The sequence below is a fragment of the Leptonychotes weddellii genome, chromosome 8 (assembly GCF_054177405.1).
Source record: "Leptonychotes weddellii isolate Sample4059 chromosome 8, ASM5417740v2, whole genome shotgun sequence".
In the NCBI taxonomy this organism is placed as follows: domain Eukaryota; kingdom Metazoa; phylum Chordata; class Mammalia; order Carnivora; family Phocidae; genus Leptonychotes; species Leptonychotes weddellii.
The window spans coordinates 82,971,959-82,994,133 of NC_138376.1; the positions used below are offsets into that span (position 1 = coordinate 82,971,959).

The 22,175-nt window shown below is 38.6% G+C and overlaps 1 protein-coding gene across 1 annotated transcript in view; it reads left to right on the forward strand.

Moving 5' to 3' along the window:
- LOC102739553 (uncharacterized) overlaps nt 1–22,175 on the forward strand; it is an 88,910-nt gene that overhangs the window by 17,093 nt on the left and 49,642 nt on the right. Inside the window, exons 2-10 of the mRNA XM_081828782.1 lie at nt 3,583–3,732; nt 6,542–6,614; nt 6,989–7,099; nt 9,071–9,184; nt 10,283–10,477; nt 11,581–11,734; nt 12,759–12,916; nt 16,188–16,340; nt 18,081–18,182. Of these exons, the coding sequence (XP_081684908.1) occupies nt 7,028–7,099; nt 9,071–9,184; nt 10,283–10,477; nt 11,581–11,734; nt 12,759–12,916; nt 16,188–16,340; nt 18,081–18,182 (948 nt within the window). The 5' untranslated portion in view covers nt 3,583–3,732; nt 6,542–6,614; nt 6,989–7,027. The remainder of the gene's footprint in view (nt 1–3,582; nt 3,733–6,541; nt 6,615–6,988; nt 7,100–9,070; nt 9,185–10,282; nt 10,478–11,580; nt 11,735–12,758; nt 12,917–16,187; nt 16,341–18,080; nt 18,183–22,175) is intronic.

The window sequence follows — 22,175 nt, forward strand, 5'->3', positions numbered from 1 at the left end:
AAAAAAAAAAAAGATTAGTGAAATTATTAAATTTCTAATAAAACTGATCAAGATAAAATAACAAGTAAAGAAATTATCAGTAATAGGAATGTAAAAGGAGACAGCACTACACATCCTACAGACATTAAAAGGACAAATGGCTTCAAAGGACATCAAGAAGGTGAAAATATTTTCCACAGAATGGGAGAAAATATTTGCAAATCATGTATCTGATAGAAGACATGTATCTAGAATATATAAAGAACTCTTATAACTCATCAGTAAAAAAACCTTAAAGCTCAATTAGAAGATGGGCAAAGAATCTGAATAGTCATTTCTCCAAAGAAGATATACAGATGACCAACAAGCACATGAAAAAATGCTCAGTATCATTAGCATTAGGAAAATACAAATCAAAGCCTCAAGGAGATACCACTTTGCATCCACTAGAATGATTAAAATAAAAAAGATAGATAACAAATGTTGACAAAGATGAGGAAAAATTGGAACCCTCATATGTTGCTGGTGAGAATGTAAGATGGTGCAGCTGCTTTGGAAGACAGCTGGCAAAACTTTTACATAAAAGCATTGTTCATAATATCAAAAAAGTGGAAACAACCCAAATTTCCTTCAACTGATGAACCAATAAGCGAAATGTGGACTAGCCATATAATGGAATATTATTCAACCATAAAAATGAATGATATATCTGTATGTTAACTAACTGGAATTTAAATTTTAAAAAAAGGAATGATACATTGATACATATGAAAACAGAGATGAACCTTGAAAACATGTGAGGGGCACCTGGGTGGCTCAGTTGGCTAAGTGTCTGACTCTTTGTTTTAGCTCAGGTCATGATCAAATGGCCCGTGGGATTGAGCCCCAAGTCAGGCTCCACACTCGTGGGGAGTCTGCTTGGGGATTCTCTGCCTCTGCTCCTCTCCCAACTCAAGCACATGTGCTCTCTCTTTTTCTCTCTAAAATAAATAAATGTTAAAAAGAAAAAGAAGAAAACCCATTATGTGAAATAAAAGAAGCCAGTCACAAAAGACCACATATTGTATGATTCCATGTATATAAAATTTCCAGGCTGGACAAATCTATAGAAGATAGAAAGTAGATTAGTGGTTGCCTATAGCTGAGGGTAGGAGACTCAGAAAAATGGGGAGAAACTGCTAATGGATATGGGATTTCTTTTGGGAGATGAAAATGTTCTAAATGGATTCTGGTGATGGTTGTACAACCCTGTGAATACACTAAAAATCATTGAATTGTTCATTCTAATTGTGTTAATTGTATGGTGTGTTAACTATATCTTTCAAAAGCTGTTCAACATATGAAAGGATATTATGAACAACCTTACACCAAAAAAAATTATCTACTTAGATGAAATGTTCTTTTAAAAATTTGTTAAACACAAAAAGAAATAGAAAATATGAATACTCATAATCTGTTAAAGATATTGAATCTGTAATTTAAAATCCTCCCATAAAGAAAATTTCAGGCTGAGATGTTTCATAGGTAAATTATTCCAAACACTTAAGGATGGAATAATACCAAAATTACTTTGATAATTGTAATTATCATAATCCATTTACATTATTATAATTACTGATATATTTGAACTTATTTCTACCATACTTCTTTTTTTCTTTTTCTCTCTTTTTCTGATTTCTATTGGATTTACAAGTCCCATTCCTACCCCTCACCTCCACTTGTTTGAGAGGGTCTAGGTTGCATTTCTATTCTTTCAGTAGTCACCTTGAAGTTTTTAACATAGTATTTTCCTAGCAGAGTCTAAAGTTACTCAGTAATTCTCTTCTAAACATGCCTGCTTTAAGCCCATCAAAGCGCACTTTAACCAGCCATTGAACACCCACAAATGCTGCTCAAGCTAATCTTACTATCTTTGTCTTAGAGTTTAGATTTTACCACTTTTAAACAGGTTTTTTTAATTTATTTACAATCAAGAGTTAACTAAATGTACTTTTTTTTTTTAAAGGCCACTGAACTAATTTTTGAGAATCTCTTTTCTGAGACTTTAAAAGAGGGCCCAGTGCCTGCCTGACACAGAGTAGGCGCTCAGTAAATGGAATCCGCCGTACCCCACCTTCCAGCACACACAGTTGTCTCTTTAGCACTAGATGTGAGCGCTCAGCAGGCATAGATTCCAGGGTTGGATCCATTTCATGGACAGTTGTCAAAGACTGACCTCTCCTTATGTTAATTTTGTGAGTACTGTACTTGATTGTGCAGTATGCTAAACGGTGCAGGATTAAATGTTCTCATTTCTGAGCTGTGAAGTGTTGAAACTGATCAGGAAATGAAGGCAGAATGTCCATCCTCTGGGAGAAGAATCAGCCAGTCTATGTGGCCGCCACTCTTGGCTGCTGATTGGAATGTAGCTGTTAAGGCAGCTGTTTAACCGTTTGCCCAACTTGAAAGGATACTGCCAAGTGGCAAATACTTTTCATAACAACATTTTACTTTTGCTAAGAACAACAATGCATTTTACTGAGCTCCAGCAGTGTGCCAGACATGACAGATTTATGACTCAGCAGGTTCACAACCTAGACTGAGCATGAATGCTCATTTCCATTTTTGATATTTATAAAAAGAATAAATAGGCCCCAAAGGAAGCCTCTACACAAAACATCTCTACAGCTTAATTATTTGTTGGAGTGATAGCAGATTAACTTGTGAAAATGAAATATCTCTGAAAGGAAAAATGAAAACCTAGAAATGTCAAAGGAAAAAGGGAAAGGGTTAAATATTTTAAGCCTCTCTAATGTGACTCAAGGGTTATTTCACTCCACCTGTCCAGGACAGATGAGGACAACAGTAGCACAGGAAACACACCATCTTCTGCATCCCCTGCATTTCATGGGTCTCATTCTGGGTCATGCAGTTAATATATGCTGTTAATTAGAATACTGACACAAAGTACTTAGTAAACAACTGTGTTGCATTTGACAGGCTGTGAACTGGGTGGGGTAGGGCTGGGGGATTATCAACTATTTTATTTAATGGTAAAAGCAGTGTGCCAAATATGAACATTCAAAATTAAGAAAACACATTTAAATGCTTAAGTATGATTTTCTTCCAAACTCCAAAGTGCATAGATCATGATCATGTTAGGTTGCTTTCCATACTCAATATATTCTCCCTAGTCAGAAGTTCATGCCTTCAAAAAGGCTTATGGAAAAGGGCTCTAGGCATTAGAGGGATCCTGTACACACCTATTGTTTGTTCCACTTGAAATGATACTAGAAGAAAGCCTTAACCAACATTAATAGCATTTAGTGTGCAATTCCCACAAACCTTTATGAAGACTGCAGGTGTTGAACCAGAGGGATGCCTTCTCATTTTAATAAACCACCATCATCAAAGCTGGAGTGGAGATGTTTCTGAAGGTGAACTGGGCTGAACAAAGGAATGGTCAATGGAGGTTCTAATTTCCTTTTTCTCTACTGTTAACTAAATCATAGATGACAACAGTCTAGTCAGCCTGTTTCCTCAAATTGCAAAAGCACACATTTTCACAAAGTTGACATGATTTCTTGAAGAAAGATAGACAAGCTTTGTACTCTTGTTTTTCAGGGATAGAGTAAAGTGGTAAATGCAAATCATGGATGAAATTTATAAGATCGCTTCCACAGAAAGGATCCAGCAGTTAGAAAAAGAACTGTCTGTGCAACTGACTGAACTGAAGTCTGCAATAGAAGAACAGGGGACTCATGGAGCTTACAGGTGAATAGTAGTAGTGAGAAGGCATGGTCTTCAGGGGCTTTAGCCCCCACTTTTGCCCCATAATCTCCATCAGCTCCCTCTTCTTTTTATATAGACAACTAGCATTATCTCAAGCTCAGATTTTATGGCTGTCTGTAAGTGTTCCCTATATTTCTAGAATTGCCAAGGCATTTAGAGGCAATGTCCTACCAAAGAAAATAGAAAAGTGCTTTTTACATTTCACAAATACCATTGTCTTAAAGTTCCAGAAGCTATCATACAAATCATACTCACTGAAAAGCAAGGTCTCATTTTACCCAAAAATATTTTCATTGAATTTGACCTTGATTTTGATGAGAAATATAAAAACTGAAATAATGCTAGGTATTTGGTAATGAGTTCTGCAAAATGGTATTTTATTAAGGAGCTCTTCTATAGGTAAATGTTGGCAATAATATCAATCTCTTCTAGATAAATAGGGTAACCAGATCAGCCCCTAAGTTGTAAGTCTCATGGGCTCAGGACCTTCAAATCCCTCTATTTCTATTAGTGCCACAATTGATCAAGAGGAACAATATGAGGTCTCTGATAGGTTGAGTAGCCAAGTAAATACAATGTGGATGGTGAGGGTGGGAAAGGGAAGATCAGTTGAAAAAGCAGTAAGTAGGTGCATTACTACCTCACTCCAAAGATGATTCTGAAGAACCAGTATTAGTGTGTTTTATAATTTGGTATTTAAAGCCATTGGGGTGTAGGAAGCAGATCAAAGATTGTATGATGAAGTGAAAAGGTAATGGAACCATGCAAGCCATAAATTCTCCCAACTTCAGTTTCTTTCTGTGAAAAATGAGGTTATAGATATGTACCTTGCCTATCTTATAAGGATCAAGTAAGATAATGCACGTTAAAGCACTTTGAAAACTAGAAGACACCATACAAAGATCAAGTTATAATTGATATTGTTACATCTTAAATGTCTGAGTGTCAAACAAGTGACTCCTCTTTGTACATTGTCCTGAAGTCTCTTTTATCTTTCAGAATAGAGTGATGGGAAATCTCTGGACCCTTGTATTTTTCTACTCCCCCAAACCACTAACACTGCACTTGGAAGAATCTACCTATTAATCTGACAAATACTGAGCAACTTCTGTTTGCCAGGTGTTGTACTAGGTTCTGGAGTCCAAGGAAAATGTAAAATGTCCACTTCTAATAATCACTTTAGTATTCTCATTCCCCACCAGACTGAAAAAATTTATTGAGAACTGTAGGATAATGATGCCTTGGTCATTTTTCTTTTTACATTCTTTCATCAATTTATCCCCATGAGCTCAAGTCTTTATAGTGGTTAAGTATCTCATAAATGCTTGCTGAATGAATAGATGAATGAATGTATGTTGAATAAACAATACTTGATGAACAAATAGGTGAATCTCTTTTTTGTGGGTTGACATACTCACCACCAATCTCATTCATAGACACTTCAAGACTAACTGAGATGAAAAACATGATTTGAGTAAGGGAAGGTTCAGCAGCTAAGCTCAGGACACTGCCCAGTCTTCCAGCATGCCAAAGAAATTCGAAGACAAGAGGGCAGGAGAGGGATGAGCTTCCTCTGTTTCCCTGACTGCCTGTTCCCTTTCTAGTTGGTTACTTGACCTCCATGAGGCTGCAGCCAGGATTCAGGTACCCAGGAATCACAGAAATTATAGCTTTGATTTAGTAATGCTTTTACTCTTAAGGCCCTTTCAGAGCTTGCCTCATTTTTTTTTTTTTTTAATCAAAGCCAAGGTGTGAGGAGATAAGGGAGGCATTATCTCCAACTTCAGTTGGGAATTCAACACAAATGGCTCAATGAGTTGCTTCGAGTCATGTGGCTGAGGGACCTCCTGACTGGTCTTTTCACAGGACCACTGTCCCCAGTGAGGGGAAGAGCTGACAAGTGTACAAACTAACAGTCTATTTTCATCTTTCCTTAAAACTTACCCATGGGGACTAATAGGGTCATATGAACAATATTAACCTAAATTCCACTGCCTACCATCCCTCTCAAGTCTCTAGGTGGTTTCTTACATGTGTTTCACAGCTACCTGCTGTGGTTTCCTTGCCAGTGTTTGCAAGGTTTCACTTAAGGAAGTGATGTCTACATCAGTGGTGCTGTCCCCTGATGTTCCCAGAGCTGCCAAGCCTTGGCGTGTGTCTTACCCCAAATGGGGAGAGCTCCCTTCTTCCTGCCACAGGATCCCACGCCATTCCTGGGCCCCACAGCAGTGCTGCTTGTGCCTTCTCACGTCAGAGCCCATCGTGCAAACAACTCCTTTGTGACTAGGCTCGGATGATAGAATTCGGTTAAAAAAAATTCCCAAAGTATTTCATGTTGATAAACCAGCAAGAACACAGAAATAAAAACATTCTGTTTAAATTATAAGAGTCTAGTTTAAGTAGGGTGAGAGATGCCTGATGAGCACTTGTTAGAGCTGAGATTACTGGAGGAAATACAGGTGGGGGAAAGAAAAATCTCCACCACTTTGCCTCTTCCTGTATTCTGGGATTGAAACCAGAGAGGTAAAATCACGGGTAGTAGGAAAGATCCTGTTTGGGGTGAAGAAAATTCGCCCAGGGAAAAGGTTAGCAAACGAGGTATACACAAGAGAGATTCAGACTAAGACAGAAGCATGTGGTCTTTACATGCTCTCAATAATCCACCCTAATATGACATAGTTATTTAGAAATTAGAAGTTGTGAAGAGTTACAGATTAATCAGGGTCTGTCTGTAATTTTGTTTATGACAGTTTCTATAATTACAGCATCTATTGCATAAATCTTTCTACAGCTCTGTTTGAATACCAAAGGACATTTCTTACTTTAGAAGAGAAAGGGAACTGGCTCTAAAGAAAACTTTACAGGTGAGTAGGAGTGTAATTGTAATACACAACTGTATTGTAATACAACATATGTTGGATTTTGCTAACTTTTTGGAAACACTTAGCAGGAAAATTTTATTTTCGCAAACAATCAGCTGATGTTATTGACAGTGTTATGAGAACAAAACAGCCCAATACTCACTACTAGATCAGAGCAGGCCACTACGTCTTTGGAGATACTTACTTTTTGTGATGTTTTAAAATTTTACAGTTTCTTGATTTGTGATATTAAAATTTGTTATATTGTAACTGAGGTATAACAGTATAATGTGTTGTATGTCATTTGCTGTCATAAACAATGATAATTTTACTTCCTTACTTCTTTTTGTTTGCCTGCTCTGTTGCCCTGGGTTCAGGTGGCTGAGTCAAAGTCCCTTGTTGTTCAAGCAGATGTCATGCAGAGGGAGCTAGAGAGCTGCCTAAGAAGAGAGTACACTCCTGAAAATTTACCTTTGCTTCTGTTGCAGGTAAGTCATGTTGCAACCTGAAAAACAGATCTGGAAATTAATAGAAATGTATGAACAAAGTTGGCTTTCTGGTATATCCTCTGGCTAGGGTAGGATTTTCTCTACCTGTGTAGTTTGCAGAACTTGATTAGTGTAAATTCTGTTCTTTGTCAGAGACCCATGTCATAGTTCAGTTCGGTTTAGTTGTAGTCACTAAACAATTGATTTTTCGGGCTCCCTGCTCGGCAGGGAGTCTGCTTCTCCCTCTGACCCTCCCCCCTCTCATGTGCTCTCTCTCATTCTCTCTCTCTCAAATAAATAAATAAAATCTTAAACAATTGATTTTCTATCAATTACTCCCTGTGCTGGTATTATGAGGAAATACAATACTAAGAAAGTCTCAGTCCTCAAAAAGCTGTTGGCTTAGCTAGGGAAGATATTTATGGAAATACCTTTTTATAAAATAACTCAAAATGTGGTAGAAAATGTTTTCTATAAGGATTATTATTGCAGCATTATAATAAAAGTGAAAAAATCAGAAGTGCCTACACATCTAACGCTAGGGGAAAGAGTTAGGAAAAACAGTATGAGACTTGATAGAATATTGTTCTGCCAGGGGCGCCTGGGTGGCTCAGTTGGTTAAGCGACTGCCTTCAGCTCAGGTCATGATCCTGGAGTCCCGGGATCGAGTCCCGCATCGGGCTCCCTGCTCAGCAGGGAGTCTGCTTCTCCCTCTGACCCTCCTCCATCTTGTGCTCTCTCTCATTCTCTCTCTCTCAAATAAATAAATAAAATCTTTAAAAAAAAAAAAAAAAAAAAAAAAAAGAATATTGTTCTGCCAATAAACATTTTTTAGCATAAGGAATTATTGTTTTTATGTAATGTTAGTGAACAAAAACTAACATGTCTGTGTGTGTCATAATAATGGTCACATAATATATAGAAAAACCACTTGATGGACATTGATCAAAATGTTAGCAATCACTGTCTTTGGATGGCAGAACAACGAATTTCCTTTTGGGTTGTCACAATTTGGGAGTGGATTGCTACTGGCATATAGTGGGAAGAGGCCAGGGATGCTGCTAAACATCCAACTATGCACAGGACAGCCCCCGCCACAAAGAATTGTCCGGTCCCAGATGTCAATAGTGCTGAGTTTGAGATCTCTGTGCAGATTTCTGTAGCCCTTTCTCTGTATACTATCCCCCTTTCCAGTCCTGTGCCCTGCAAACTCCAGCTGACTCAGCCTCCTAAGCATCAATTTCTTTCTCCTTAACCCAGAGAGACCATTGTGCTCTGCTTGGGATTCCCTTTCTTACTCCCTGGTTCAGAAACTGCCTATTTCAGGCAGAAAACCAAGGTGATTGTAGGGCTCATTTCATTTGTTTCCTTTCTCTCAAGGACCACAGTCCTGCACTGTGTGTTGTCTTGGTCAGAAAATAGTTGTCTTGTTTATTTTGTCCTGTTTTCTAGTGGTGTATGATGGAAGGATGAGTCTGGTCCTACTTATTCCATCATAGCCATTATTATATTTATTATTGGAAATAAAACATCTAAATGGTTGGTTTATTTAACTATTTTTAAATCTAAATGAAATTTCTGGTCTAAGATTAAAAGTTATAATCTTACCTGTAATGTGCTTTGTATTTTTTAGTCTCATAACTTCAGTTTTTAAGAAATTTTGAGCTTAGCCTTAGACAATTGTATAGGCTTTTATATCACTGTTAATTGTTCACTAATTGATAAACGAAACTATAATCTGTTAGATTGGCAACAGATCATATAGATTTAGAAATACATACTTGCTTTATTTAAAATTTAATGGTCTCTTGAGCCAGGTTTCTTAATTTTATGATCTTCATGTAGAAAAATCTATCTTTCTGAAACAACCAGAGACTGATTTTCCTATTGTTAGTGTTCTTACGTCTTAATTCAGTCTTTCTACTATAATTGTATTCTAAGTGTTAATTTTTATTGTTGTTTCTGTTAAAGTATTATACAGAGAGAATTACCCAGCTGGCCCAGAGTAAATATTCACACATGCTTAGATGGAAGAGGTTTTGCCAGCACAGTAAGATTATGGAGCAACTTTATCCTCTTTACAAGGTAGGAAGCCTAGGAACAGAACCTTTGGGCTCTTTTTTTATTAAGAAACAAAATGGTCAATAAGCCTATCAATACATATTATTAAGTATAGTCATCATACCTGTACATTAGATCTCTAGACTTATTCATCCTACATAACTACAAATTTGTATCCTTTTGACCAATATTTCCCCACTCTCTAGCCCCTGGTAACCACTGTTTTACTCTCTGCGCCTATGAGTTTAACATTTTTTTAATTTGTCATGTAATCATACAGTATTTATCTTTCTCTGTCTCGCTTATTTCACTTAGCATAATGTCCTCCAGGTCCATTCTTAATGTCACAAGTGTTAGGATTTCCTTCTTTCCTTTTTTCTTTATTCCTCATAACTGAATAATATTCATATTCATATATTCAATTATAAATATATATGTATATATATATGCCACATGTTCTTAATCCATTCATCCGTAAACAGACTCTTAGGTTGTTTCCATATTTTGGCTAGTGGGGATAATGTTGCAGTGAACACGGGAATACAGATACCTCTTTGATATACTGATTTGTTTTCTTCAGATATGTACCAGGAAGTGGGATTGCTAGATTATATGGTATTCCTATTTTTAATTTTTTGAGGAATCTCCATACTGTTTTCCATAATGGCTGTACCAGTTTACATTATTACCAACAATGTATCTTGTCCGTTTTTTTAAGTCATGGCTAAAGATGGGAAAGAAACTAATGGAAGCACCTATTTGCCTCTTTTGCCTGTGGCAGAAGATAATGGCACCTATTTTTAAGGATGAGATTTGAAGGAACCTTTGTATGATAGAAAATGCATTTTTCTTCATGGATTTGGCTTCCTCTGCTATAGATAAAAAGCTAAGAAGCCACCTTCAGTTACCAACCATCTGTATGCACTGACTCTTTTCTGAAGTCTCTTTCTCCTAAGAATGTAACTGCTGCTATTGTCAGTCAAATTCAGAATGTGAAAGTACTTTGATATTCCAAGAGCCTCTTATTTGGCCCCCAAACAGCATTACCCTATGCTTGGAAGCAAATGACACAAGAGAATAAGGCTTGCAAATAACCATGTTCTGTCTCTGCATTACTCTTAGAAACAAGTTGCCTACATTATGCAGGAGTATAATGATGCCGTTCAGAGAGCTGAAAGATTGTCTGTTGCACGGGAAAACTTCCTAATGGGAAAAAACAATCCTTCTAACTTAGTGACACAGGAAGACCTGACTATTTACACAAAGTGGTTTGTGTGTCACCTACACTCACTCAGGACTATTCACCACTACTTACAGGTGTGTGAAACATAATTATGTGATAGTGTGGTACCCTCCCATGATGGTCAGCATTGTTTTTTCATACCTGTCACCTACTTTTGGATTGTCACTGTTTCTGTATTCTACTTACCCTACAAATGACAGGAAAATAATGAGCCACTAGCTTTTTTCTTTGAAACCTTTGAAAACTTTTTCTTTTGAAATCTTGCTCTAATGAAACCACTCCATTAATCTAGTTTTCTCAAAGATGTCTCTGTTGTATTATTTCATACTCACTCTGCAAGTTCTTGTTTTCATCATCTTGTTGAGAATTTATGAAGTCCAATTTAGATCCACTTTTTTATTCAGCAATATCTAATGAGGGTCTAATATATGCCAGGTAAATGTCCAGGGCCATGAAGCAAAAATACGGTCTTTGCTGAAAAGTAACTGGGTCCCAGGTTGGTAGGAAAATGGGCAAGCAAATAGTTAATGGAAATACAACGTGGTAAGAAAGAATAGAATAAGTATAAGCACAGAGTAAAGAGAGTCACAGAAGAGAAGCCCTAACCCAGGCCAGAGGCATCAGAAATGAGTGATGTGATCCTATTTTCATTTTAGAAAGATTATTATTTTGCCACCTAAACCTTTTCCTACTCCTCTATGGCTTATCTCAGTGATACCACCATCCACGAAGTTACCCAAACCAGAAACCTGGCCACCATCCTAACTTCACCCCTTCCCCAGTCAGTCACTATGGTGTCTACCTCTGAATCCTCTCTCCCCAGTCATGTGGTATAATAACACTCTGTTCATAAGTCTCCGTTCCCCACTAAACTGTAAACTCTTTGAGGTTGGTCCATGGCTTAATTCTTCTTGGTTTCCCTAGCGCCTCACACAGTGTCTTGTCCATTAGGGATGCTTGATCAGTGTAGACCCACTTGGAGGTTAAGGTTGCTTAACATTGGTGACTGCAACAGGTCTCTCAGATCTAGATTTAGCACCCCATGTTTGAGCAGTTTACTATCAGGCCCAACTATCAGGTTCCTTTATCAAAGCAAAGGGCTGCCCCTGAACCTAAGTCTAGAAGCTTCTGTGAGAGTAGAGTTGACATTTGGCCTCTTGGTGATGCTTTTCTGTAGTCCCTCCAGTACTTGCCCATCTCCAAAGTGCTGAGTGTAGCTGTCGATGAAGTCCCTGAGGCTGGTCAGGAGATTGAAAAGGTCTGTGTCAATGACACGAACCCTAACAACCAGGGTTCTGCATCTCCAGGCTCGGTGGATACCAGCATTTCAGGTAAGAAATTAGTCTTCTTTCCCCTAAGGTAATGTGGAGAAAGAAGATTGTGGCTTTGCACATGTGTTATTTTGTCACTTGATCTTGCTTGAAATTTTTCTATATACCAAGAAGTTATATCTTCTTAATAAACAAATATTTAATACTTTCTGATGAAGAAAATATGTACTTTTCTTAGCCATTATTATCTCCATCCTTATAACTGGCAAATAAAGAGAGAGGAAAAGAAGCAATGAACTTGAAGTTGGGAGTACTGGGTTCTAGATGTGTTTCTGTCAGGGCTTCACTGTGGGCCTGCATGTTTAGGTCATTTCATCTCGTTGGGCTCCAATTTATTCATCTCCAAAATAAACCTTGCAGATTAAGTGATATCTAAGATCTCTTTCAGTTTGAGTATTACATATTTGAAAAATAATTTCCTTATCTGAATCAATTTAATGATCTTCCTGTCCTTATCTTGTGTTATAGATGACTAAGAAACCTAATTAGATTTCTACTCTGAGTGACATATTTGCTTAAGATATGTACAGAGTGACACAGGAGCACCTGAAGAGACAGCCAACCTAGTTGTGGGGAATCAGGGAAGGCATCTCAAAAGAAGGGAGTCCAAATTGGGTCCTTAAAAATGAACAGAAGTGAGTCAGGCAAAAGGAGATAAAGGCTCTCACCTTCTTCTAATTTGTTGTTTAATTTATAAATCATGCTCTTAGTTTACCACAAAGGACTATGGGTAGTTCTCCTCCCACTAAGTCATTCTTCAAAGGGTCTGTTGTGTTTCTCCTATAGGCCCTGTGAAGGTGAGTGGTTTTGCTCCCTCTCCCAGAAATCCAGCATCAAATGTTTGTCAGATAGGTGTGGCCCAATGTGGTGCAATCTGTAAATTATAGCAGAGAAGGTTGGACAAAGCAGAATGGCCCTGTCAGCAGAGGAGATCCTGCCTCAATTTCATCTCAAAGGACACTCCATTTTCTCTCCCCGACTAGTGTTTACTGGTCTTCATGCTCTTGATTTTGGATTGTTTTAGGGCTGACAAGGACAGAAGCTGTTTTTTTCCTGCCCCAACACATGACTGAAAGAGAAGAACTGACACCTCAGCTGGGGCTCCTGCTCTCCCATTTCAATATCCCCTATGACGTGGAAGAGCTGAGAGATCCTGCTCAGGAAATGGAACTTTTTAACTTGGTACTTGATGGACTCTTTCTTATACAAAGAATAGGTGTTCATGAAAGAAAACACTACTATTCGCCACAAAGTTGGATATCTCTTCTGCCACAATTGTTTCTAGAGTGATAAAATATAATAGTAATAGGTGAGATTTAAATTGGCAGTTGAACCTCCCCTCTGTTAAGAGAACTGGGACCCTTGAATATACAACACAGAGGGATTGCAGGATTGATTTTTCTGCAGAATTTAAAGAAAAAAGTGGGTTAGAATCCGTCGTAGATGATGTAAATATAGCCAAGATTTGGCAGAGTTGCATAATGGAGTTGTCTAGAGTCTCGAGCCCTTTGATTCTCACAATGTGTTGTAATAGCTCTCCTACTGGCAAAATGCTTTATATATTCAATACAGTTTATATTGCATAGTGATTTTTCAAGTCATGCAGTCTGCTCTGCTATAACACAGTATTGCACTTCCTTTAAAAAAGCCTCATATTAACAAAAGCCATGTTAAGGGGCGCCTGGGTGGCTCAGATGGTTAAGCGTCTGCCTTCGGCTCAGGTCATGATCCCAGGGTCCTGGGATCAAGCCCCACCTCGGGCTCCTGGCTCAGTGGGGAGCCTGCTTCTCCCTCTCCTTCTGCCTCTCCCCCTGCTCATGCTCTCTCTCTCTGTATCTCTGTGTCTCAAATGAATAAGTAAAATCTTTAAAAAAAAAAAAAAGCCATGTTAAAACTTATTTCAAAGGGAAAAATAGGATTATGTATAGACAGTTTCAAGTTTATAATATAAAGTTTTCAGCCAAAGCATCCACAATAAAGATATTTCTCTAGCTCTGGGTATATAATATTTGCAAGTATATATATTTGCTAGGTAAAAGTAGTAAACTGATTTAGCCAAAGAGGCAAAAATCATATCTGAATGTTTTTGAATGCTCTTTGTGTAAGAAGGAGCCACTGTCTTCTCTATCACCACTTGCCTTGACATTCAGGTTTCACTTCCATGTGTGCTTATTCCACATGATTTTACTAGGATTATTTCTGTATGTAACACAGGCTCTTTACACTCCCTGAAACCGGTGGTATCACATGTCCTCCAGTTTCTTTGAAGGTGATGATGTTTTAGCTCTTGCCTTTCTTTTCGTTATCTCCAGCAGCACCATCTACAGAAGAGCACTTTTTTTTTTTTAAGATTTTATTTGTTTATTTGAGAGAGCAAACAAGTGTGAGCAGGAGGAAGAGGGAGAGAGAATCTGAAAAAGACTCTGAGATGAGTGCAGAGCCCAACAGAGGCTCAATCTCATGACCATGAGATCATGACCTGAGCTGAAACCAAGAGTCAGATGCTGTAGGCACTAGCCACCCAGGCGCCTCTACAACACAGCGCTTCTATGCGAGTATCCTTACCCTCATTATCAGCAAGTGTTATGATAGATGAAAACTGGAATTGGAATACGATGGTGTTTTAAAAGAGTCAAAATAAATACAAATAAATTATAACACAGTAGACTATCATCAATGATAACAAAAAAACATGAGGCTGTTGAGCAAACTTCTCTCCAAAGAATAGCTTGTTTCCTTATATAGTGATAGTTTCCACTTCTGACTTTCTTATAATACTATTATGTGCAATGCTTGTGCACAGTTTGTTTGTTTGTTTTAATGTGTAGGAAGAGTTCTTATATTTGGGTACTATTTATTCTGGTTCTCTAATTCCTTAGAGCAGGATAAGCAAAGTATAACCTGCAGTCCACCACCTGTTTTGTTTTGTTTTTTAAAATAAAGTTTTATTGGAATTCACCCATACCCATTCATTTACATATTATCTTTGACTGCTTTCATACCACAACTGCAGAGTTGAGTAGTTGCAACAGAGACCTATGTATGGTCTGCAAAGGCTAAAATATTTACTATCTGGCCCTTTAAGAAAAGCTTGACCACCCTAGCCCTAGGCTAGCACTGTCTGATCTTCCTGCATTGATGAACATGATCTGAATCTGCACGGTTCAGTATGTTAACCATGCAGCTATCGAGCATTTGAAATGTGGGCAGTGTAACAGAAGAACTAAATTTTAAATTTTATTTAATTTTAATGATTCAAATTTAAATGTTAAACAGCCACATGTGGCTAGGGGCAAGAACATTGGATAGCACAGCCCACAAGGTACCAGCATTAACTGGAAGAATCTTTAGCTCTGTGACTCATTAAACTTGCTCTCTCATTCCAGAAACCTTTGTTAAGGCCCTAGTATGTGCCAGCACTGTGGTAGGATCTCTGTGCATGTGTGTGTGTCTGTGTAATAAAATATATATAAGACTGACCATTTTAACCATTCATAAATGCACAGTTTAGTGGAATTAATTACAAACACATTGTTGTGCAGCCATCACCATGTGGTTGGTTCTAGAGATTCATAGTCTGTGCCCTCAAGAAGTTCACCAGGTTGTGGGGAAATCATGATGTACTGCGGCCAGTGCAATGAGGAAGGTGCTATCACAGGCTCAGTAAGCCTGGGCCCACTCTAGAGAAGGAAGGAAGAAGTGCTCTACATTTGGCAGGAGAAAATTTATGTCATAGAAAACACTATTAGCCTCAGTCAGAAAATGAGAGGTGAAGGAATTGGCTGAGGTACCTTAAAGAGTTTTTTTTTTTTTTTAAAGATTTTATTTATTTATTTGACAGACAGAGGCACAGCGAGAGAGGGAACCCAAGCAGGGGGAGCGGGAGAGGGAGAAGCAGGCTTTCCGCCGAGCAGGGAGCCCGATGCGGGGCTCGATCCCAGGACCCCGGGAGCATGACCTGAGCCGAAGGCAGACGCTTAACGACTGAGCCACCCAGGCGCCCTACCTTAAAGAGTTTTAACAGGTCCCAGCATTTGGAACCTTCTCTCTAGCAACATCCTGGTTAGAATTCTGAAACAAGGATTTATCTAACCTTTAGATTTTCAAGTTTACCAGGTGGCCAGAAAAAGTGAATGTATTTCTAATGGTGGACAAATTTGCTTCCCATTTAGGGTCCATCTCAAAACACATATAAATAAATATATTACACAATTTCCAATCTTTGGAGCAGATATTCAGAACAAGTAACATACACACACAACTATGGTAATGAGCTGACTGCATACACGTGCCTCACAGCTGTATACATTCAACGCCTGTTACTGTCAGAGTTATGTTTTATGAATTAGTTTAACTTCAAGACTGTCTCAAAGGCAATCAATTGCTGTTTTTGAAATGGCCTACAATCTGAGACTTTTTCTGGGTTCCATACTCTCTTCTTAATCCTATTTAGGTTTCCCTAAAATTTCAAAGCATCTTCATGGAGCAACAGAGAATGCAAACATTTCCAGATTATGATGCGGAGATAGCTAAAGTGGAGAATTTGGGTTTGGCAGGACCTGGTATGGCCTTGAAAAAGAGAGCTAACTGGACTTCCTTTATAAAGGTAAGGAGACCTGTGGTGACAGTCACCTGTCACAAAGTATCCTCCAAGCAGGCCAGGCAACCTGGCAGCACCAGGTCTGTCACATTCCTATTGTCCCCTCTCTTCAATGCCCTAAGCAAACTGTCCCCTGGGACCAAGGGTAGGTGCCTGGCCTTGTACACCAGGTTCCCGCAGCTCCTTCCTGCCTTGGGTCTACGTTGAAGTTAGCCATGTTGACCTGCCTTCTCTGGAAAGTCCCCATACTCCTGTACTCTCTGTTGGGTCAGAACTCCATTCTTCTTGTTAGTGATCTTGGCTACTTGGCTAGAACCAAGAATAACACTCAAGGGTATAATTGAGTTGTATAAATCCAGCTTTTGAGTCAAAAACTATTCACTGAGTATATACTATGTGTCAGGAATGACCCTTGGTTCTGGAGATACGCAATTCACAAACAATGCACAAGTAAGCGGATTAAACAAGGTGATTTTGGGTAGTGGTAAGTATAATTGATCCTCATTGTTTGGGGCAGCTCTTCTATAAAGTTGCCACAAACATTGAATTCACAAATACTGAGCCATCTCTCCTAGGGGAAATACAAGGTTAGGTTCATTAACTGATGGATACATAACCTTGCTTTATGTGTATTTCTGTTTAAATATACTTTAATACATGTTTTTGATTCATTAACATTGATCTTATGGCCAATACCACTATGACTCATGCCCAAAGCATATCAAACATAAATATTTCTTCCATAAGACATATCACAGTCTTCCTGTACTTAGGAACACTAGGCAACACTTCAGCACTACACTTAGGGGCCACTTTAAACATCGAATTCACCAACAAAAAACACAAAAATATAGAAACATATCATTAACTAGACCACAAAAAGGACACTTGTTTATAGAATGAAAGCTGAAAAAGAAGGTTGAATGTTGCCTTGTATGACCTCAGCTGGGAATGTGGAGTTGGGTGATTCAAATTTTTCACCATTTTTTGCATACCCATGAATAACCAGAATAGATCTGCCAGGATTGATTTTGGGGTTACAAATAAATTTTAGTGAGAAAAATTTGCAAATACAAAATCCATGAATAATGAGGATCAGCTATATTGTGTAGGACAGAAAAGTCTTACGTGATAAAGATGAATGGAAGGAAAGGAGAGAAATCAAAGATTACTCCTAAGTAACGGGGCTTGAGCAAATAGGTGATTGGTGTAGGGAAAGCCAGACTTTCTGTTCTAGATTTTTACATTTGCCTTCCACCTATAGATATCAAGGAGATAGTTGGATATCACATACTGGAGCTTAGAGCTAGATGTAAGTTTGAAAGTTATAAGTATATTGATGTATTCAGAGCTATAGAACTAAATTTTGAAATATGCCCTGTTAACGGGTAAGGTAAAATTTTACATGTGGAGTCTTTGAAGGAGAACTTCTCTTGCCCTATAAGTCAAGTGTGGTGTCCTACGCTGATGGATTTAGGGTCCCTCCTGCTCATGGATGGTGCTGTGTCATCGCAGATGAAGCTAATGCATCTCATAGGCCAGGCACCAACAGGAACTGCCCTGCCATCTCCCTCCATGGATCCATGGACCCATGAAGACCCTTTCCAAGACTTCACATGCTCTAACAAACTTTCTAGCGCTAAGGCTAAATCCCATTTCAGAAGGTCCTTGAATCTCTTTGCTTGCAACTTTTATTGAGAACTATTCTGTTATGTTGTACTTTGTGTGAACATGTTTGTCCACTAGATTAAGCCAAAATGTGATCCTTGGCAAAAGAAGATTTTGACCAAACTAAAAGAACGGAGAAGAATAGATGTATTAATGCAACTCCAAGCAAAGTTTTTGAAGGTAAGAAAATTGCCATCTTCCCTTGTAGATAAAATTCTTGCTAAAATCATTCTCAGAAAATTGAATTTTCTTTCCTTTTTAAGAAATGTTAGCCATGGATTCTCTATGAAGACTTTTTTGGAACTTTCTAATCTAATTGCCAAAATTTTATAATACTGTTAATTTTCAATAGAAAGTAACAATTTTTCCAGCTTTGGCACTAAGTCTCTGTGTGATATTGATCTAATCGCACAATCTCCTTGAGTTTGTTTCCTCATCTGTGAAATAAAAATACTGGATGAAATTATCTTATTTTTACTGTGGTAAAAAGCACAGGGGATAAAATTTCTCATCTTAATCATTTTAAGTGCACAGTTTAGTGGTGTTCAGTATATTCGCACTGTTGTGAAACCAATCTACTGGAACTTTTTCATCTTGGCAAACTGAAACTCTGTACCTATTAAACAACAGTTCCCTACTTCCTCCTCCCCACAGCCCCTAATAACCACCATTCTACTTTCTGTTTCTGAATTTGACTACCTTTACATACCTCATATAAGTGGACTCATACAGTATTAGTCTTTTTATGACTGGCTTATTTCACTTAGGACAATGTCCTCAAGATCTATCCATGTGGTAGCATGTGACCAGATTTCCTCTCCCCATTTTTTTTTTCACGAACATTTTACCAGCTTTATTCATAATAGCCAAAAATGGAAACAACACAGATGTATTTCAGGGGGCAAGTAAAATAATCATGGTACGTCCCGTACCATAGAATACCAGTCAGCTGTAAAAAAAGAACAAATTAGTGATATACCCAAGAGCCTGGATGAATATCCAGAGACCTCTATGAGTGAAAAAAAGTCAGTCCCATAAAGACTGTAGGAGTTCATTTATACAATGCTCTTGAAATGACTAAGTAGAGAAATGAGGACAGATTCATGAATTGTAAGGGTTAAGGGGAGACTGGTGAGGAAGGGAAAGGAGTATGGCTATAAAAGAACAACATAAAGGATCTTTGTGGTGATGGATCTTTTCTATAAGTTGACTGTATCAAAGTCAATATCCAGGTTGTGATACTGTAGTATGGTTTTGCAAGATGTTAACATTGGGGGAAATGGAGTGAAGAGTACATGGGACCTCTTTATATTATTTTTCCCCTCTTTTCTTAAATGGTGGTAAAATACACATAACATCAACTTTACTATTTTAACTATTTTTAAGTGTATAGTTCAGTGGCATTAAGTACATCCATATTGTTGGGTAATCATCACCACCATCCATCTCCAGAATTCTTTATCTGGCAAACTGAAACTGTTTACCCATTAAACAATAACTCCTCATTCTTCCCTCCCCCTAGTCCCTGGCGACCACCATTCTAATTTCTGTCTCTATGAGTTTGACTACTCTAGGTACCACCTATTGGTGAAATCAGACAGTATTTGTCATTTTATGACTGGCTTATTTTACCCACCCAGGTTCACCCGTGTTGTAGGATATATCAGAATTTCCTTCCTTTTTAAGGCTGAATAATATTCCCTTGTGTATATCCACCACGTTTTTAAAAAATCTATTTGTTGATGGACATTTGGGTTTCTTCCACTTCATGGCTGTTGTGAATAATGCTGCTATGAACATGGATATGTAAATACTTCTTTGAAATCCTGCTTACAAATCTTATGGATATAAACCCAGAAGTAGAATTGCTAGATCATAAGGTAATTCTGTTTTTAATTTTTTGAGGAATCTCCATACTATTTTCCATAGCAGTTGCAGCATTTGGCAATACTACCAACAGTGAGCAAGGGTTCCAATTTCCCTGCATTCTCACCAGCACTTGCTATTTCCTTCCTTCCTTCCTTCCTTCCTTCCTTCCTTCCTTCCTCCTCCTCCCCCTCCTCCTCCTTCTTCTTATTAGCCATCCTAATGGATGAGGAGATAATCTCATTTTGTTTTTGCTTTGCATTTCTCTGATGATTAGTGATTTTGAGAATCTTTTCATATGGTTATCAGCCATTTGTATATCATATTTGGAAAAATGTCTATAGAAGTCCTTTGACCATTTTTTAATTGGGTTATTTGATTTTTATTGTTGTTGTTGAGCTGTAGGAGTTCTTTATATATTCTGGGTATTAACCCCTTATCAGATATATAATTTGCAAATATATTCCCTCATTCTATAAGCTGCCTTTTCACTCTGTTAATTGTATACTTTGATGTACAGAAGTTTTAAAGGTTTATATAGTCACATTTGTCTATTTTTGCTTTTTTTTGCCTGTGCATTTGGTGTCATATCCAAGAAATCATTGCCAAATTCATTGTTATGAAGATTTTCCCCTGTTTTTATCTAAGAGTTTTGTAGTTTTAGGTCTTATGTTTAGATCTTTAATCCATTATGAGTTAATTTATTGTATATGGTGGATGATAAAGATTTAACTTCATTATTTTGCACATGGATATCCTGTTTTCCTAGAATCATTTGTTGAAGAGACTGTCCCATCTCTGTTGAATGGTATTAACTTTCTTGTCTAAGATCATTTGACCATATACTCGAGCATTTATTTCTAGGCTCTCTATTCTATTCTGTGGTCTATATGCCCAATTTATTCCAGTACCATGCCATTTTGATTACTGTAGCTTTGTAATATGGTTTGAAAGCAGAAAATATGAGTTCTCCAATTTTGTTCTTCTTTTTCAAAATTACATTGGTTATTTGGTGTCCTTTGAGATTTCATATGAATTTTAGGATGAATTTTTCTACTTCTGCAAAAAAATGCCATTAGGATTTGGTAGGGATTGGACTAAATGATATTTGAAGTTCCTTGTGATATTAAAATGACTGAAATACCATAATACATGTATCGCTGCTGTTGAAATTCAACTCTGCGACTATTATTTGATCCTTTACCTCCAGAAGAGAAGGAACATTTATTCAGTACCTATTACATGCCAGGCATTCTTGCAGCAATCCTGGGAGAGACATCATTAGTGTTCTTATTAGATTGACTTGTCCTGCTCTGTGTGGTGAAGTCAGGATTTCAGCAGAGATACAAGCCAAGGCCCGTGTCCTTACAAATCCTGTGCTTTCCTCATACTACTCAGTTTCCTCTTCCTCCATCTGCTGGCAGCTTCCTAATAGCAAACAGAGTTTGTACCCAAAATGATGGGTGTTTATCTTTTTATTGGTGCCACCGCACTTGTGGGGGTACAATCTGCTATTGTGTTTAGAGGGTTGTCACGGAATTTTAAATGAGCTGCTATGTGTATTTAAATACTTACAATGGTTGGGGGGGGGAAAGATGGCGGAGGAGTAGGGGACCCTATTTCAACTGGTCCCTGGAATTGAGCTGGATATCTACCAGACCACTCTGAGCACCCACGAAACCAGCCTGAGATGTAAGAAGATCTGGATCTCTACAAACAGAATATCACAGGCGATTGGTTTTGAGATACGAAGCTGAGAGCTGTGATTCTGCGGGCAGATATCGGAGGATAAACGGAGGCGGGAGGGTGCCTGGACGTGGGGATCCTACACCGCCGGTGAATGACAGCCTTGCCCGCTGCGGATGGGCACAGACTCGCAGACCGGTAGCATTGGGAAAGGACTTTAGGGCAGCCCCCGGGGTGGAGGACCAGACCGGCGGGGTCGCGCCCAAGCGAACCGCAGCCGCTGGGACAGAAACCCGGAGAGACGGTCATGCGCACGCGGACTGCAGCCTCCGAGACGGAAACCTGGTGCGCCGGGGTCCCGCCGGTGAACTGCAACCTCTGGGGTGGAAACCCTGAGCAGCGGAGTCGTGCACACGTGAACTGCAGTCCCCGGGACAGGACCCCAAGCGGCGGAGTCGTGCGCGCCCGCGCGCACGAACTGGGAGCGGCTGGTGGTTTTAGAAGCACAAAGGGCAGAGATGTGCCCTGACCTGGAGGCAGGACTGGGAGCGCTGCAGAGGGGCGCACAACCCAGGACGCTGCAGTTTATAGCAGCACGGACAGAAACGGAGACAGTGTGGC